The 20,833-nt window shown below is 33.5% G+C and overlaps 2 protein-coding genes across 2 annotated transcripts in view; one reads left to right on the plus strand and one right to left on the minus strand.

The window, feature by feature from the left end:
* LOC136976573 (probable chitinase 10) overlaps positions 1-14,660 on the plus strand; it is a 41,161-nt gene extending 26,501 nt beyond the window's left edge. The window contains exons 9-16 of the mRNA XM_067271905.1: positions 4,499-5,186; positions 9,838-10,121; positions 10,205-10,404; positions 10,497-10,757; positions 13,615-13,724; positions 13,816-13,933; positions 14,029-14,214; positions 14,318-14,660. Coding sequence (XP_067128006.1) covers positions 4,499-5,186; positions 9,838-10,121; positions 10,205-10,404; positions 10,497-10,757; positions 13,615-13,724; positions 13,816-13,933; positions 14,029-14,214; positions 14,318-14,602 — 2,132 coding nt within the window. The 3' untranslated portion in view covers positions 14,603-14,660. The remainder of the gene's footprint in view (positions 1-4,498; positions 5,187-9,837; positions 10,122-10,204; positions 10,405-10,496; positions 10,758-13,614; positions 13,725-13,815; positions 13,934-14,028; positions 14,215-14,317) is intronic.
* Positions 14,661-15,925: 1,265 nt separating this feature from the next.
* On the minus strand, positions 15,926-19,186 carry LOC136976575 (zinc finger protein 862-like). Its single transcript, XM_067271906.1, has 2 exons — positions 19,179-19,186; positions 15,926-18,305 (listed from the first exon to the last, which is right to left on the minus strand). Exons 1-2 carry the CDS (start codon positions 19,184-19,186, stop codon positions 15,926-15,928), a joined length of 2,388 nt encoding a protein of 795 aa, XP_067128007.1.
* Positions 19,187-20,833: the final 1,647 nt, after the last annotated feature.

A 20,833-nucleotide genomic window follows, 5' to 3' on the forward strand; every position in this document is an offset into this window, starting at 1 on the left:
AGCAAATTGTTTTCGAGTAATAAAAGACGATTCCTGTATTTAGTTTTTAGCGCAACCATAGACGAAAAACCCTTTTCACAGAGATAAGACATGGCAAAAGGGATTAATATTTTCAATGCTTCTGTGACTAAATTTCCATATTTGTGTCGACGAACAAGCCAAAACGTATTTAAATCTTCAGATGTAAATTGCAGTTATAGCGTTTTGTCGGCAGACATTTCGATGAGCTGGTCGTGAATCTCAACTGGTAACTTAGCAGCGGCAACAACATTTTCACTAAACGGATTCAGTACCTATCTCTTCGAGAAATCATTTTTATCTTCCGGGAAATACTCCGTCAACTGAGTTTTTAGCTCACGCAAATGCGTCTTCATGCAATCCAAACTGTGGTAAATTATTATTCACCACAGTTTGGATTACATGAAGATGTGTCTTAATCATTCAAATTTTTCTCAATATAATCCGAAGTGAGTGAAAACATGTCCAAATTTTTGCTTTGAAGGAAATAATCCAGATATCAAGCTTCTTAATGAACGCTTGAACTTTGTCTGTCATTAATAAAATGTTTTTATCACGTCCTTGTAAATTCACATTCAAGTTGTTTAAATGCGAAAATACATCAGCTAAGTAAGCCAACAACAACATGCACTCATTATTCTGTAAAAACAATGAGAATGGCGTTTGTTTATCCTGGAAAAATATTATTAATTCATCTCCCAATTCCAATACCCGAGTTAAACTTATATTTTACTCACACTGAGATATTGTTTGATAGTTCAGAACAGAATAAGGAAATTGAACAAATTAGACGCCAACATACGCGCTTGGACGCGCGAATTTTTCTCTTTATTTGGCATTTTTTTGGATTCGAGAGATCTCCAAACGTATAGATTTGTAAAAAAAAAAAAAAAAAAAAAAAATACTCGGAGAGTCAAATGTAATACGATTCAAATACTTTTTCGTTTTTTATATACATAACAAGTTGGGAAAGTAAAAAGGAGTCGGAGTCGGGGAGAGGATTTTTGACGACTCCGACTAAGATACCAAAACTCCACGACTCCGACTCCACAGCCGGGGTCGCTTCTCTAAGAAAGTCGTCTTTTCCCTGCTCTAAGCTATGAACAATTGTTTTAACTTCTCCCGTTTTATTTTTCGCTTATTCTTTCGCACGCGTTTGTTTATGTTTTTGAGTTTCGCGATTTTTCTAATTTTATTCTCGTTTTCGCCAATTAAGGTTAAATCTAAATCGTCTCTTACCGATACGCGTGTTTGTGTCAGTGTGCTTCTGACTATTTCCGATAGATTCTCTTAAACTAGGATGGTTGGGTGTTTCCTTTATCTCTGCTAAACCCCAAAAGGACACAATATCGCCCGAGGGGAAGCTAAGTGTTGCATTTCTAACCGAAATCGTAACGTCATACAATTCGATGATGTCTCTACCAAAAATTCCGTCGTTCGGCTCGGTGATTTCGGGTCTTACCAAATAACTCGGGCCTTAACAATCATGATGAAAGACAAATCGTCCGATTCTAAATTTTAATCTAAACTTCCCGATCGTTTCTATAACGTGACCGGTAAAGCTAATTAATTCTAACGTTCTCGTTTTCGCTCGCGGTAATTGTTCTATGTTGGGGAAAAGAGTTCGAGATATTAGGGTAACAGCTGCACCTGTGTCTGTTGTCAACCGTATCTCTCTATCCTCGATCTCGCAAATCATCGTACAGGTAGGCAAGTTTCTACCTTTCGATTCATTTATTCCCGCTAATGGGGTTCGAACAGGGCCTTCTGGTAGTTGTTCAACATCGCGATTTGGTTCTCGAAATTGTACGGAAATTACTCTATCTAATTCTCGCGGTTGCTTATTTTCTAATGAGCTACGTTCTGGGGCGAGTAATGCTAAAAATCTAGAAGGGGTCGCGTTAGATGGCGTTCGTTCGGTATCGAAGCCACTTCCTGTAACATTCTGACCATAACGCGGCGGATAAAAGGGAAAGGGCGCAAAATGCCCGCTACTTCCGGGTTCGAATTGCCCAAATCGCGCCTGATAAAAGGGTATTCGTTTCGTGTGGGGACTACCCATTCGGGAGCGTCACGCTTCGCTCCCCACCTTCCCTGATACGGCGGAAGAACGTTTCCTCCGTACCATTCCGGCGGTAATGAGACATACTCCCACGGATTCAGTTTCGGCGTAAAATTTTGTAAGTATCGTTCTCCGTTCCCTCTCCACGGGGAATTAGGGCCTCGTGATATTAATTATAAAAAAGGTATCGCGCGCGGGGGTTGTCTTTGCGGGAAGACGGGCGGTGATCGCGGGAAAAATTGTTGCGCTGGACGACGCTGCGGGCTCGGGGGATAGCGCGGATTTCGCATCCTATTGTTCGCCCTTTCATCTTCTTTGGTTCGATTTGTTCTCTAAGGTTCTTCTCGTCGGAAGGCGTCTGTTTGCTTTGGCGCTGGCTGTTGGTCTAATTTTTTTTCCTAATGTCGATAATTGCTTCGAAAGTTGCGCGATTTTTGTGTCGAGAGCCGAATTTCTCCGCGAATTAGCCTTCTCTGACTGAGCGTCACAATTATCTACGGTATCGCCTACACTAGCAACTAAACTCCGCGTTTTTCCTGCAAGTTGATCTATTGTCTCTTCGCGGATCTGACATCACTATTTGCAGGTATCGGTAACGGAGAATTAATTTCGTACACATAAAAGTATAAAATTAAACTGGTATATTTGACGTAATTAACAAACACCGTTCTATTAAATCTATGGTATTCTACTATTTGCTAATAAGAAGAAGGCTTTCGAAATAACACCGTCCAATTACAACAGAGGTTTCCAAGTTCTGTTTACGGTAAATTTGACATGTTATAGAAGAAAGTCACATGACAAAAATTTATGAATCTGAAAACAGAAATATTAGTGAATTACAGTGCGGCGAACGACAAAAAGTGCAGTGACGAAAAGTAAAGCAATAGTAGTAAAAACACTACAACAGAAATAAAATATTAGAATTGCGAATAAACTTTCTAACCCAAAAGCACTTCGATCTACTTTGTAACAATGAAAAGCATTATTTTTTAATACGTATCTACACGAATAATTTTTACATAAAAGTAGTTGTAAGAATAAAAACTGTCTTTATTAGTTTCCACTTTCTCTCTCTCTCTCTCTCTCTCTCTCTCTCTCTCTCTCTCTCTAATATATATTTTCTAATATAATTATAGAGATAATTATTTTAATTAATATAAACAACATACAGTGTGCTCAGCAGAAAATAATACGAAAAACAAAACAAGCACCTGATCATTCGCTGAGAGATATTTATTCTTAACACAAACGTTTTCAATCCAATCAATGGATCATCATCAGGCGAAATTCGAACATTACAAAAATAGAACAACAAGTTCAAAATACAAAAATATATAACGGCTAACCAAAACGTAACTAACAGCACAATATCATTTCTAAATATCAACAAATTAATAAAAATGCTGCTAAAATTAAAAATAAAATATTAATATATAACAAACAAAAAGTGTATACAAAATATTAATACCTCTGCCTTAAAAAACAGATAAATAACACTAAATAATACCACTGCTTAATAAGCTGTACAGAGTTTTTCATTAAACTGTACATATTAATAAAGCTACTGCTCTTATTAGAAGTTTATAACTGCATACTTCCATGCGGAAGGAAGCCCCTCGGCATCTCTTGCGTTGATGCAATTCCCTTTAAGCTTGCTTTTATAGATTTCTAATTTCTCGGCCGTTCTTGCCAAGGTCGGGGAGTGGATTTGAAGAACTCATAAGAAGGGCAAAAATATCAGACCTATTGTGGAAAAACGAAAAGCGCCTACGTTTCTCCTTGAAAAAAGGTTGCATGAGTATATCTCCTCCAAGATGGAAAGCAATGAATTGGTGGCTAAGGATCCGGTAACGGTGGTCAAAGAACTACAAGAGGTTTACTTAGTTGATGACGAAGTTGGGACTGTACTGGATTACGAAAATTTGTTCCCTTCTATCAGGATTGAATCTTGCGTAGAAGCACTTTTGGATTTTCTGACCAGAGTAAACCCTGCTTTAGCACATCATAGGAATGCGTTGGTAGAGATGGTTAATCTTGTTTGCTGCGAGTCTTTCTTTGCGTTTGAAGGACAAACGTATAAACAATGCCGAGGGGTCCCTATGGGAAGCCCAATTTCTGGGCTATTGTGTGAGCTTGTTGTCAGTAGGCTTGAGGTTAAAGTTTTGCGTAGTTTCAAGAACAGCATCGTATACTACAAAAGGTATGTCGATGATATATTCATAATTTGGAAAAGCAATCGATTAATTGCTAGATTTATTGACAAGATCAATGATAATGAAGATGGCCTAAGCTTAAAACTAGAGCAAAAAAGCTCTGTTATGATACATTTTTTGGACATTAAGGTTATTTTTAGAGAGGGACGTATATCTACCGGGGTATTTATTAAACCAACTCATAGCCCGCTTTATATTCCAGCTGGCTCTAACGATCCCTATAAGTATAAACTAGCAGCGTTTAGAGCGTTAATTAGGAGGGCTTTTTTATACTGCGAAAATGTTATAGACAGGGATGCGGAAATAGAAAGAATCACGCAGGTAGCAGAAGCATTGGGCTACAAGAGGAATGTTTTAAAGGGGATTATCAATAAATTAGAAGTCGGTACCGATGCAGCACCTGGTCGCGGGCGTGGTCCATCTTCATACACGAAATTTACGTACAACAAGCGCTTAGGAAGCATTATGAAAGAAATCGCACACATAAAGGATACAAAGATTATCTTAAAAAGAGCTCCGAATCTGTACAGTATTCTTAGAAATGATAAAGGGTTAATTAAGAAAGAGGATAGGTCCGGCGTTTATAGAATTCCATACGAGAATCAGATGTTAGGAATAAGTAAAGATTATGTCGGGGTTACCACCAGAAATCTAGGAGTTAGGATAAAAGAGCACAGATATGATGTTAGAAAAGGTTCTAATGCCACAGTATTGTCACAAATGGCACAAGCGGAAGGCTCAGTAGTAAGATGGAATGAAGCAGATATACTGAAACAAATCCACTCCCCGACCTTGGCAAGAACGGCCGAGAAATTAGAAATCTATAAAAGCAAGCTTAAAGGGAATTGCATCAACGCAAGAGATGCCGAGGGGCTTCCTTCCGCATGGAAGTATGCAGTTATAAACTTCTAATAAGAGCAGTAGCTTTATTAATATGTACAGTTTAATGAAAAACTCTGTACAGCTTATTAAGCAGTGGTATTATTTAGTGTTATTTATCTGTTTTTTAAGGCAGAGGTATTAATATTTTGTATACACTTTTTGTTTGTTATATATTAATATTTTATTTTTAATTTTAGCAGCATTTTTATTAATTTGTTGATATTTAGAAATGATATTGTGCTGTTAGTTACGTTTTGGTTAGCCGTTATATATTTTTGTATTTTGAACTTGTTGTTCTATTTTTGTAATGTTCGAATTTCGCCTGATGATGATCCATTGATTGGATTGAAAACGTTTGTGTTAAGAATAAATATCTCTCAGCGAATGATCAGGTGCTTGTTTTGTTTTTCGTATTTTAATTAAGTTATATTTTATTTAATTACACTTTCTCTAGCTACTTAGCAGTAATTGGCCTTCAACTCTGCTTAGTGATTAATATGGTGTTTGTTGTGATTAATTAATATTTAAATATTTTACATTACCGCTAGATTAATTTTATGACAATCTCTAAATTTTGCTTAGGAAACTTCGTCTCAATAAAATATCTGCTAGAATAAGGGAAGAAATTTCTAAATTTTAACACGCGCGGAGAACAAAACGAAAAATTTTACTGTCTGCACATTCCGCCATATTGTCAGCAATTTCTGCTGCCACCTCTTAGTACCCTGAAGACTTTATACCTTTACCCAATACCTTTCCTTCTCACATAACGTCACGTGATTAATAAACATTTTCATTTGAAACTTTACCGATCGGTAAAGTTTCAAATGTGGGTCCGAAGTGATAAGCCGTTCCTCTAGATGTTTGTATATTATCTTTCACACTTAATTAAACGTTATATTTACACAACTTTTGAAACATTTAAATTTAATATTATTAAATTTTATAAATGTTATAAATATAGCAATTTTAATTATTATAACCCATTTTGTAAATTTGAGAAATGAAAGGTTTCCATGAAAACGCAAAATGTCTTCTTTTGTGGGAGTTTAAAAGAACTTTAATTAAACGGTTCAAATTTAAAACATTTGAATTTCGCGCACTCTTCTATGATTGGATGGCGAAGTGATACTTCTTACGAAAAATGTACCGGTACATGAGTAAACACGATTTACCGCGTAGATAGCAGAAACGGACTATAGATCATTTGTAGTTTCAATCATGTAAACAATCTATACAGTTTATAAAACACTTATTCATTCCTGAAAATTTATAATAAAAATCATAAACATGTATTTTATATATTTTTTGAAATGCATACAAAATATGCATCATGAGAAATCTTAATTTGAAGCATTTGGACCCAAATTGTGTTTATATAGAAATTCCAACAGCTTATTTAACGATAGAACATGCACTTGCATACAAATCCTGGGGTTATTTATCAGATATATTGTGTAACAGCAATTTTTTTCATACGTGTAAATTTTCGTAAGAAATTTTTATTTAATTTTTACCTTATTTATATTAATTAGCTAAAAATTCTCTGGGTTTTATTTATATAAAATGAACCAAAAAAATTGTTACCGACTCACGTTACACATTTGCAGAACTCCACTTCGAATATTATACATTTCAATTAATAAACAAACACACCTGTTTTATATTCGCTAAGCTTATTGTTTTATTCCGAACGTTTTCAGCCTACTGTAATAGGCCATCTTCAGGCTTTTCATTTTTTGTTCGAAATGGTAACATTCGAATTTATTTGAATTTGCATTTTAAGTTAACGGATTAACATACTCTCAAAACGCGTTGCAAACTAACCAAAAACTTAAAGTAAAAAATAAATAATAAGATACAAAATAACTGAATAATAACAAAAATAATAAAATACAATAACTGAATAATAACGATGAATTTTACATCTAGATTAATTAATTGTGAATACTAATTCCTATATAATCCAGCCCATATTTTTATGGATTATCAAATCCCATACTCTTTTCAATTTTGTACTTCCAAGCCGATGGTAATGTATTTGCATCTTTTGAGTTTAAGCATCTGTTCCTCATTTTACTTTTGTAAATTTCTATTTTTTCCATTTCCATTGCGATGGACGGTGAATGTCCTGTTTTAACTATCTTTGCCTCATTCCATTTGACTACCGCTCCATCCGCCTGCGCCATACTCGCCAAAATTGTGCTGTTTAGTCCCTTACTCACACTATATTTATGTTCCTTTACTCTTACTTTGAGGCTTCTTCTTGTCACTCCTATATATTCTTTATCAATTCCTAATTGTTGGTTCTCATATGGTATACTGTATACGCCCGCTTGTTCATCCTTTCCAATCGTGTCCTTATCATTTCTTAATAGTCTATAAATGTTGGGTGCTCGTTTGTAAACTATGTTTGTGTTTTTGTATTTTTTCAATTCCTTCACCACCTTCCTTGCTTGCTCATTGTATGTGAACTTGTTGAAAGTTGTGATGCTGTTATTCGTTGCCGTTGTACCTTTCTGTTTACTGTAACTCTTGATGAGGCCTTTGATTGTGGACATTTTGTATCCCAAATTTTTCGCTACCTTTTGGATTCTATTAATTTCTTTGTTCCGGTCTAGTACATCGGTGCAGTATAAGAAGGCCCTTTTGATGAGCGCCTTAAATGCAGATAGCTTATACTTAAACGGGTCTTTCGAACATGCCGGTATATATAACGGAGCGTGTGTTGGTTTCAAATATACTGTCGTTTGTATGTTTCCTAGCTTAAATTCCATGTTAATATCCAAGAAGTGGATGTTTCTTCTGCTTTTTTGTTCTAATTTTAGTTTCAAACCATGTTCATTGTCGTTGATTGCAGTCAAGAAATCGTTAATGCGTTGGTCATCTTTCCAAATTATTAAAACATCATTAACATATCGTTTGTATATAACGATGCTATCTACGAAATCTTCGATGATGTTCTTTTCCAACGTTCTTATTACTAGTTCACATAGGAGTCCAGACATAGGACTTCCCATGGGGACTCCTTTCTTTTGTTTATATATTACTCCATGGTTTGAAACTAAAATTAGAACAAAAAAGCAGAAGAAACATCCACTTCTTGGATATTAACATGGAATTTAAGCTAGGAAACATACAAACGACAGTATATTTGAAACCAACACACGCTCCGTTATATATACCGGCATGTTCGAAAGACCCGTTTAAGTATAAGCTATCTGCATTTAAGGCGCTCATCAAAAGGGCCTTCTTATACTGCACCGATGTACTAGACCGGAACAAAGAAATTAATAGAATCCAAAAGGTAGCGAAAAATTTGGGATACAAAATGTCCACAATCAAAGGCCTCATCAAGAGTTACAGTAAACAGAAAGGTACAACGGCAACGAATAACAGCATCACAACTTTCAACAAGTTCACATACAATGAGCAAGCAAGGAAGGTGGTGAAGGAATTGAAAAAATACAAAAACACAAACATAGTTTACAAACGAGCACCCAACATTTATAGACTATTAAGAAATGATAAGGACACGATTGGAAAGGATGAACAAGCGGGCGTATACAGTATACCATATGAGAACCAACAATTAGGAATTGATAAAGAATATATAGGAGTGACAAGAAGAAGCCTCAAAGTAAGAGTAAAGGAACATAAATATAGTGTGAGTAAGGGACTAAACAGCACAATTTTGGCGAGTATGGCGCAGGCGGATGGAGCGGTAGTCAAATGGAATGAGGCAAAGATAGTTAAAACAGGACATTCACCGTCCATCGCAATGGAAATGGAAAAAATAGAAATTTACAAAAGTAAAATGAGGAACAGATGCTTAAACTCAAAAGATGCAAATACATTACCATCGGCTTGGAAGTACAAAATTGAAAAGAGTATGGGATTTGATAATCCATAAAAATATGGGCTGGATTATATAGGAATTAGTATTCACAATTAATTAATCTAGATGTAAAATTCATCGTTATTATTCAGTTATTGTATTTTATTATTTTTGTTATTATTCAGTTATTTTGTATCTTATTATTTATTTTTTACTTTAAGTTTTTGGTTAGTTTGCAACGCGTTTTGAGAGTATGTTAATCCGTTAACTTAAAATGCAAATTCAAATAAATTCGAATGTTACCAATTCGAACAAAAAATGAAAAGCCTGAAGATGGCCTATTATAGTAGGCTGAAAACGTTCGGAATAATACAATAAGCTCAGCGAATATAAAACAGGTGTGTTTATTTATTAATTGATTTAAACAGTGCTGAGAAGAAGATAGTTAGATAGATATTATACATTTCTATCAAATAATTAATCATAATTGCCAGTATCTTCGTTCACGCACGTCTTCAAGAATGTAACCTACGCACTGACCATGATTGTGTATTCTAAGTTATTACATAAAAATTTCTTTTTATTTCATGGTTTACGTAAATATTTATAGAGTTCGCAGAGTTCTTAAATTTTAATATATTTTTCATTTCAATTAAATGCTTAAAACTTATTTCGCAAGAATATTTTTTTGAGAATAATACCTTATGTTTAACATTATCTTTTATATTATTTATCTTAACAGCTTAAACAGCATTCATTTTCTCACGATTATACGATTTATTACGATAATATCATTTGCTATATAAGCCAAACGTTCCATAATTCTTTGGATACATAATGGCGATTCAACTGCTCCTTCTTACTCTTTTGCCTTATCTGTCGTTAGCGTTTGTTTGTAAGCAAGACGGTTATTTTAGAGATCCTAACGATTGTTCCAAGTATTATTGGTGCATTAGCGGAGTTGCTAATGAGTATAAATGTGGTGGAGAATTAGTCTTTAACGAAAAGACAAAGCAATGTGATTGGCCTGCTAACGTTGACTGTGAAAGTACTGGAGGAGATGGAAATGGTGGTGATACAGGCAATCCGGATCCTCCACCAGTTGGTATGTTTACTTTGTTTTAAATTACTGCAATTTACAAGTTTATTGCAAGTTATAAGAATAATTTTTATGTCATTACAATTTAGTAAGCACTGGAGATAAGAAAGTAGTATGTTACTTCATTAACTGGGCTTGGTATAGAAAAGACAAGGGCAAATATCTTCCGGAAGATGTAGATCCGACATTATGCACCCATCTTAATTATGCTTTCGCAGTATTGGATGCAAACACTCATACTTTAAAACCGCATGATACTTGGGCAGATATTGACAACAGTTTCTATAAGGTAAGGAATAAGCTCATGGATTTTGGTTAATTAAAATTTTCAAAAATAATTTTAATTATATAGAACTTGAATATTTTTATTATTATTTTTAGAAAATCGTAGATTTGAAGAAGAAGAACCCTAAATTAAAGGTAGCATTAGCTATCGGAGGATGGGGAGACAGTGCCGGAAACAAATATTCCGTCATGGTTTCGGATCCTGCGAAAAGGAAAAAATTTATCGATCACATTGTACCATTTTTGAAACAATATGGTTTTGATGGATTAGATTTAGATTGGGAATATCCAAACTGCTGGCAAGGTGCGTGTGGAAGTGCACCACAAGATGTAGACAATTTCTCTGCTTGGGTTAAGGTATATCAATTTTTTTTTTTTTTTTTTAATTTTTTCAGGAAAAGTCTTGACAATCGTTTGATTTCTATGCTCGTAGATCTTATGATTCTATCATAAAAATTTTTAAGTTATCGCTATTTCTAAACCTTAGCACGTTGACTGCCATCTACGAGATGACTCGTAGTTACCGTTTCTGCCTAGGACGCCACCTACGAGTTATATCGTAGTTTGTTTCCTTGCCATATTTGTGCAGCTACGATGTAATTCGTAGTATATCAGTGTAAATATGAATAGATAGCTTCAGGGGCAAGAACAAAAAATCAAGTTTGGCTTACATGAACAGAACATTTATTAATAAATGAACAGAAAATATAATCATAAAAAGTTTATTCAAAATCGAAAGCAAAACAATATTTTTATTGTTTGTGATAATTTATAAAACAGAAATATAAATTTAAACGAACAGAAAATATTATAAAATGTTTATTCAAAATCAAAAGCAAAACGATATTTTTATTGTTTGTGATAATTTTTAAAACAATCTTCTACGCAAAGGGCTGGCTTCTCAAGACAGATTGGACAGAAATAACGCGTTTCTCGGCGTTTTTTAGCTTTGGTACAAATTTGACATGGCTTTGTCAGATGTTGTTTTTTCTGAGTAGATGGGATACTCTGTAAATAGTGAAGCTTCTGCAATTTAATTTTTTTTGAAACTGGTTGAATCTCTTCTCCAATCAACGCTTTGACGAATGCTTCTCTAAACTTTATAAGTTTTATTTTAGAAGAAGTTGCTTTTTGAAAGAGTTTGTGCGCATTATGTATATATATTTCTATAATATGTAATGCAACCTTTTTGGGCCATCTAATAGTCTTTCTTAGAGCTGTGTAGTACGATAGCATTTGATCTGATCGTCAATGCCAGACATTCCATGATTATAATTTCGAATTATATTCGGTTTCATCGAACATTTTCCATTGCGATTGAACACCTCTACCATTTCAACAACGTGCATGTTTGAAATGGTAAGGACTTCTCGTTTGTCTTTCCATTTACATACAGTAACAGGACCATTTCGCTGCCAAATAAACTCCCCCATCCTCACCAAAAATTTTGTCAGATTCTGAATCACTTAGATTAGTGTAGTAATCAAGTTGTTTTTTAGTCAGTGGTCTTTTTTTATCCATTTTGGGATATTTATAATTTGATTATAAAAATAAATAAAAAATAACACTCTCAAAAAAGACGTAAATGTGATGTGCTCGCCTCTATATCCGATTTATTACTAATGAATTTAGACGCACATCTCCGATTGGCTGTAGCGAAGTGACAGGACGAATCGTGTCTGTGCACGAATTAACTCGTAGTTTGGCTTTAGCGAAGAGCTTTCTGTTAAATAAGCCAACTACGAGATAATTCGTAATACCATTATTTTAAGAAAAACACATTCTATATGCTATTTGATTATTACTATATACTCTGATTAGAGTTTTTAATAATATAATATAATTAAATTAAGTTGGCGTTTTACAACAGAATCCTAAAAAGTCACGTGGCAGTCAACGTGTTAGCTAAGAATTATATATTTAAACATCTTTAAGTATATCTTCCAAGACTTGTAAAAGAATATAATTTTGGCATTTTGTTTTAGTTATCGGATAAAACTCTACCAGCGTTTGAATTCAATCCGAATGTTTATAATTTTTTATGAATAATTTGAATAGTGCATCATTCATACAGAATCATCTAAATCGAGCAAGTTCGCATAGGTGGAGACTTTCTGTATGTCCATTATGACTGGACCTGATGTGCAAACGGGTAACTTGAATGCAGACGAGAGCTAGTCTTTTTTAAAAAACTTTCTGGATAGTATGAGTCTTTTTCACCCACGCCCATTACGAGTTCGGACAGGCCCACAATGGAAAGGAGAGCTGATTAGTGAGAAGGGACACCGCACACCCGGGACAATTGTTCACAAAAATTTCCTCAGGTTTCTGATCAGAACTTGAACCTGAATCCTCAGAGTCTCAGGCTAACATCTTTAATATCTCGGCCATTTGATGGTCAATATAATTCATTATAGAAACTATTCATTATTTTATATTTTTAATTAAAAAGGCCCACTAATGGCCGAGTGGATAGAACATCCACTTGACCACTAGTGGGCCCGTGAACACTAGTTTTCAGTTTGAGAGTTGGTCATGGGCTCACCAACGGACTGGCCAGGTGGAGTATACCGGGTTTTCTTTACGTGTCTACACCTGAATAGAGGACAGTTTTCATAGAAAGTCCTCCCGGGAGGCATCTCTCCTTGGCAGATCGCTCATATGTTGCGTTGCCTTATCCCATCAATATATCCTATTATGTTTAAAACAATGAACTAATGGAAAATTTCTAACTATGTCCCAATTATATTCATACAGAATCATCTAAATCGAGCAAGTTCGCATAGGTGGAGACTTTCTGTTCTTAAAGAATTTACTATGACTAAACTCACAAAACAAAATAAATGGAAAACATTCAATTGTTACGCAAAAGAAATCAAAAAATTAGAAAATTTTACAACTATTGGAACAATATTAAATTTTATGGAGATTCTGTTTCTCCTAGTGTAAAGTAGGAATCAGCTTTTCGTCGCCCGAATAATCAATCGTTTTTACACATACAGAATATAAAATTATTATTAAGATTTATAAGGATTTTATTATTTCATAAATTGAAGATTAATAAGTCAATGATAAAACTATGCACACTGGAATCTTCGAATTTTTATATCTTAGTTTGATAACTAGAGTTATTCAAAACTCGTATTTAGAATTTTTAAACATGATTAATGAAATTTACCATACAAATATTTTTAATATGAATCAATACTTGTAGGAATTAAGAGCAGCTTTCAACAAAGAAAATCCTCCAATGCTCTTAACAGCTGCAGTAGTTGCTGCGAAAGATAAAATAGACCAAGCTTATGATGTTCCGGTTCTTGGACAGTAAATATGATTTTAATGATTATATTTTTGTTTTACAAGATTATCGGGAACTTTTCTTGATTTGAATATTTCTTTTCCATTTTTTTTAAAGATATTTAGATCACATAAATGTAATGACGTATGACTTTCATGGAGGTTATGACAAAAGAACAGGACATCACGCACAAATGTATCCCCGAACCGGTGATGTTAATCCAGCTTATAATGTCGTAAGTATCCTGTATTGTGATACCTATATATGTTATATGGTTACCCGAAAACTAGAATCAAAAATAATAAATTTTTCATCTATTTAAAATACTAGGAAGTAGCTATGCAACACTGGGCAAGCAAAGGTGCTCCCAAAGAAAAATTAATTTTGGGTGTGCCCTTTTATGGTAGAAGTTTTACTTTATCCAATCCTTCTGCTAACGGCCTAAATGAACCTGCTACTGGAAATGGCAATGCCGGCGAATTTACAAATGAAGGAGGATTTATGGCTTTTTATGAGGTAAATAATAATAAATATAATAGATATTATTTCAATGAGGTTTAAAATACAAATACAAATGCACAATTAAATTTTTTAAATATTTATTTATTTATTTATGTAGATCTGTGAAAGAGTGAAATCGCGTGGATGGACCAAGGTTCGAGACGACAAAGCAGGCCCGTATGCTTATCAAGGTAACCAATGGGTGGGATATGATGATGTTGAGGCTATTGCTCAGAAAGCTAAATATGCTAAAGATAATGGATATGGAGGAATTATCATCTGGGATATCAGTATGGATGATTTCAGCGCATCATGTTGTTCTGTAAAGAATCCTCTTCTTAGAGCTATTCAGTATGGGCTCACTGGGCAAGGTACAACACCTAGTGCTATGGGCTGCGAATAATGCTTTTGTTTCACGTACTAATATAAATTGTGAATAAAATCTAACTTTTGGAATAAAATATTTTGAAGTTAAGTCTGATTTATATGTAAATATTAACATTGATAATGATATTAAACCCCTTATAACTATAAGAAGCAGTTCTGAATCGTAGTTAAAAATTCAAAATTTTCTAAGTATACTAGTGTAATTACGTGTATACAGGCTATACAATACTTTAATTAAGCTTATTGAAAATTTATTTATTAATAATTTTTACTTACACTACTACAAATTTTCTTAAACTTTCAGCGTAATTATTACTATTTACTTTATGGATGAATTATTCATTTATAAGAATCTCTGTTATTATTAAAATTACTATTAAAAATAATTTTAATAAGAGTATTAAAAATAATTAAATTATGTACCATACATAAAAAATAAATAAATACATGTAAATTCATAAATGATTACGCAATTTCAAAAATACATTTATTTAAATCAACGAATTTACAATTTATTCACGAAATTGTATGAATTATATATGGATTTTTATGCTTAATTTGAATCATTACAAGCAGTGGTGATATTCGAAATATTTAACAAAGGGTTCGCTAGCAGAAAATTTTTCCCTGACAATCACCGACAAACGAAATGGAAGTTTTGACTAGATATAAATACAATACCTTTTCTTGCGATATATCTAATAATCAGTGGCGTATTTGGGACGTAACGAGCCCTGGCGAAGACCAGGTAACAATAGTATATTAGTGCTGTCGACCTTTTTTTTTTTTTTTTTTTAGGCAGAGGAATTTTTTACCCCGAATGGCTGCTGATAATAGACAGATGCCATCATCTCTCGAAATACAATATCCTTTTTATTTCGCTGTCCATAGCCCGACACGTGTTCCACAGCCATTTTGTATTATCTCGCGCGCGTGAGATTGTGGGATCTCTCTTATGACTGGATCTAGTTTCAAGAACTCTCAGTGTTGCCGTTTTGAAATTTCAAAATGTACTGAATCTCCTTCAAAAAATGTACTATTTTCCTTCAAAATGTACTATTTCTATGGTTGGTTGCTTTTGATATTAATATACCATCATACTAAGTTTTTGTGCTTATTTCAAATTCATATTCATAAATACTTTAAGTGAATATATATATATATATAGGTTATATATAGGCACGTAAACAAAGTATTCATGAAAAAATATATATATGTATACTTTCAATCTGCCACATAGGCACTTCATTAAATTAAATAAAAGAATAGTAAGACAAAACTTTCTTTAATAAAATTAGCAAAATCAATTCTACAAGTATAAAAAATTGCAAATCTTATCTTACAAGTTGAACAGATGTATTATGTCGTCTACATCTTCATTCTCTTCTGTTTCGGTATCGTGGATAGCTATTGGGTGAGTTTCTTTAAGTTCTGGGATCCAATCGTAACATTTTCGGTTTTGGGTTTTTAATAACTCTTTTGATAGCAGAAAAGCATTACAAGTGTCAACCTGAAGTCTATTGCGAATCTTTGTCTTAATTAAATTAAGTTGTGAGAAGACTCTTTCCACACAAGCACTAGAGTGGGGAAGACTCAACAAACTTGTTGAAAGCTTTCCAAGTATTGGAAACATCACGTCGCCATTGTCATCTTTAATTTTATTTACTTCATACCAGAAAGTTTCTAGGTTTTCAACTGCACAACTGGTTAACTTATCACGAATTTCAGGCAGCAGTTGCCATTCTGTGTTCAGCTCTTCATACTCATGTTCAGGCACAATATTAGGAAAATGTGTTACCAGGTTTACAACTGACCTAACATTTCCAGACAAAGCAATTTTTGGCTCCAACTTTGTTATTTCCTGCAAGATCAAATCATCAAAAGGAAATTTCTTTTTAATTTCTGCACTTAAAACAATATAGAAAGACTGAATGCTTGAGAGAAATAGCTTCATGTCTTTTTCAGGGAATTTATTCTTTGCAATCTGAACTTCGCACATTGCACCAAGATATATTGTTTCTATTCGTTGAAAATGTCGTGAATTTTGAGTGTCTATCTTGTTCAGCGGTATTGAATCCACATAATCTTTTTTCAGATAGTTGTGCAAAATTGTTTTAAACAGAGAAGATATGTTTGGCAGAAGTGATGTAATACGTGGCCTCTCGCTTTGAAAATTAAGGTTCATTTTGTTGATGAGTTCCAAAATGTAAGATAAAAAATGTAAATACAACTTATTAAAGGGATTCTGTAAATCTTTCAGTAACAACTGTGCTGTATGTATGTTATCTTCCACAGCAGCTGCTGTAAAATAAAGAGTGAGTGCATTCCATTGTTCTAAGGTTCTATTGACTACTGCCTGCCAGGATAGCCATCTTGTCTGAGATAAACGTAACAATCGATGTGGTTGGCCATCTACAAATTTTTGAAATTCACTAAGTTCATTGATCCTCTTGGAGCTATGAGCAAAGTAAGCATATATATTTCTAACCAAGTCTTCAATTGTCCGTGGAAGTTTGTTGCAAGCCTGCGACACACATAAGCTAAAAGAATGGCATACACATCCAAGAACAAAAATATTCGGATTGTCCTTTTTAATTAACGCTTTCACACCACCAGATTCACCCATCATCACAGAGGCATTATCCGCACCAAATCCAATCATATTTTGTGCAGGAATATTTAAATTTATCAAAAGTTCCATCATTGAATGATAGATAGCTTCAGCAGTTGCTTGCTGAACTTGCAACAGTCCCATAAAGCGATCCCTTGCTTTTCCAGAAGAGTTATCAAAATACCTAGCAATCACTGCCAAGCATTTGGTGGAGGAGATATCAGTCGTTTCATCAATAATTAAGGAAAATTTCACATTTTGTAACACTGAAGTCATTTCTTCGCAGCTTTTCGCAGATAATTTTTCTTTAATGAGTTCTGTTGTTTTCGTTCGGGCTACTTTTAGGTCTTTGGCAATATTTGAATCATGGCATACGGACTGGATAAGTTTAGGAAGGTGATCCATAATCTTTATTGGAAGATTATGCTCTACACAAAACATAGCTAATTTCAGCTCAGCTTCTAATTTTTCTTGTTGGTTTGATTTTCTTTGAAAAGCTTCTAGTAGGCCTCCTGATTTTACTGTTTCAAGGCTCTTCATTGCTTGTTTGTGTTTTGTATTGGTGGCATGTCGTCGAAGGTGACAAACATTTCCAGATATGGTTTTTTGGCATACTGCACAAAATGCTTTATTTGGGTATACTGTAGATCGTCTTAGCCAAGTCTTAAATTCTCCCATTTGTAGCCACTTGTCACAAAAATTTTGAGGATAATTTTTTCCTTTCTTCTCAGATTTATCATCCTTTTTCACAACACCACCATTCGATCCTGCTTCGTTTTCACTACCAGATTCAATACAAGATGAGTCTAATTCAGCTTCTTCAACTTCCGATTCAGAAGAATACAAATTAGTCATTTCCTGAGTTAACGATTTAGATAATGTTGATTTCTCAATGTGCCTGCGTTTCTTAACTGGAGAACTAGTACTTTTAGAAGCTGAAGTTATATCCCTCATATTTGTGGAAATGGCGGAAACAGCAGTTGCAGAAACATTGTTCGAAGAAAGCACTGCAGGATTAACGGGAATTTGAGTAGGCTTAACGGTTATTGGATGTAAGTTCTTCTGTGCTGCACCAATGTAGCCTATTTTTTGGTTGCGCTTGATGTATCTAAATTAGAAATTAGACAAAACATTGCACTATATTGTAATAATGTTTAGTCGGAAATTATTTAATGTACAGTACGTGAAAACATAAATAAAAAGCAAATCGATATATTTGCTCACAAATATTTTTAAAAAAAATTTAAAAAGCATTAATATGAGTGCTTTTTTAACAGTTTTTTAATGATCGAAATTCTTTAAATCTTCGTGAGATCGAAATCAAATGCTCTGTTATTGAAATACAAATATAATCAAGGTGTGACTTGAAAAGGCTAATATTTAAATATAAAATAAAATATTTCATAAAATTTTTTAATGAAAATATGTTGTATGGTTTTTTTAACACAAGCATTAAAGCTAATTTTTTAAAAATACAATAGTGATGGATAAAAAAATTATAAACTAAATATGCGTGGACAGATTCAAATTAACAAAAGTTAATTCGGTTAAATTTCAGATATGTATACTGTCATGGCCGCACAGTGGGGACCTACGTTCAAACCTAACCTAACCTATTCTAATAAATTAACAAATTATTAGTAATTTATTAGAATAGGTTAGGTTAGGTTAGAACGTGGGTCCTCGGGCCCGAGAAAATTAAAAATTTGCATTTCTAATCGCAAATACTATCGAGATTCCGGAAGGGCAGCCATAACAGTATACGTATCTGAAATTTAACCGTTATTTCTTCTACCAAAATTACTAAAACTGAAGTTCATAATTTAAGAATTAAATTATAATGGTAGAAAATAATATAAAAGTATTTATATTATTTATACTCGTACAATTTCAAAACTATTTTCTATAATAATTCGACTCTGACTTAACGGCTATTTTGATATTATTGACGACAAAAGTTTAAAATCGTTGATTTCCTTACCTGTCCATTATTTTTGTTTGACGGATTTGAATTGTTTGGATCACGTGACACTATCTATGTTGTTGACGTCACCGACATAAGCCATGTGTATGTTGTGATTGGATAATTCAAATTAACAAGTAGTGACACTAGTGAGACTTTATTGAACTAATTTTTTCGGATTCTTTCGTTAATTAAGGCATGAAATATTATTTTGTACCATAAATGGTACTAAAATATTATAATGTACTCAAAATGTACTAAAAATCTAAGTGTACTTTCAATGCTCTCGAAAACGCAAAATGTACCAGAAAAGTACAAATGTACTAGGAACGGCAACACTGAGAACTCTCTTGAATCGATCGCGATTAAACCTCGTTTCGGTCGAGATTGAAACGGTCGAGAGAGATCACACCAAGATATAGTCCCCGACCTTGCTCACAATCTAGATTGAAATGCTCGAGGCGAACGGGGTATAAGGCTCTAGTTTAGTAGTATTACAGAGTATAATACGTATATTTTAATATATTTTTTTAAAGAAACAAAACAACTGAGAAATGTTCCGTGTGTTTAACAAGGTTCGGAAAACTGAAAATTTTAACAACGGGCTCGGCCGAACCTGTGCGAACCCGGTTAATATCACCACTGATTACAAGTAAACATATTTTTACATATTTTCTTTGAAAGACAGCTAATAGTTATACAGTACTGTAATTCTGACTATATTAGACAATATAAACTCAAACGGAGAATTGAAATTTTCATGTTTTGAAGATGACGTGAGTCGTCTCCAATTAACGCTTTCTTTGGTATTTTAAAATTAAATTCACGCAAAAGTGATTGAATAATTATTATATTCTCATTCCTCAATTTACGTGGAGTATTCGTTCCGCGTTGTATTTTATTATGAAACTAGGTAAATTAATATGTTAATATAAAAAAAACAAACTCCCGTATGAAAAACCCCCATATCTTATAAAAAATATGTATTTATATTACATTAAATTCATATACGAAAGTTTATTTTTAATTTTTTATCACATTTTTCGCTTTTTAAGGCACCAGTGCCAACCAGCTATGAATCTCAGCTAATTTCATATTTTAAGATAACAGACTCTAAAACATGCAAAATATTTATGTGATTATGTCCGCTCTTGCCCAATACTTGCATTCAAAAAATCATTCTTTTTATCTTATTTAAATATGCGTGGATGTTTGCTTTGTTTTCTTATTTTAGGATTTTTATTTAATTACGTGTAACACTTTTTATTAGTGTGTGTTTCTGAGCTGTGATTTTATATTTGCCTTACTAGTGTTATCGCCCGTAATTACTAATTAAAAATTAATAGCGAAATTCAAGTTTTTATTAATTAACAAATTTTTGAAGGAAGATTATAAATTAATTAAATCAAGTTTTTTTGCGCAGAGTGCAGAAACAAATTTATCATTGAGTGCGACTAAAACAACATCCAAATGATACAAAAAATACAATAAAATAAGAATTTTGGCCCACTAATATATAATAATTCCAATATATACGATAGGAATTGTCATTAGCGAGGTTGAGGCCGAAGTTTTAAACGTGAAAACGTGTACGTCGGACGTTCGCCGCCGCTTTCCTGTAAGCCTAGAAGTTTGACAATGGCATTTGGAAAGTCAGTGGAATCATGCTCGAC

This window comes from Centruroides vittatus, unplaced genomic scaffold (assembly GCF_030686945.1).
Source record: "Centruroides vittatus isolate TY-2023 unplaced genomic scaffold, ASM3068694v2 contig_401, whole genome shotgun sequence".
Lineage (NCBI taxonomy): Eukaryota > Metazoa > Arthropoda > Arachnida > Scorpiones > Buthidae > Centruroides > Centruroides vittatus.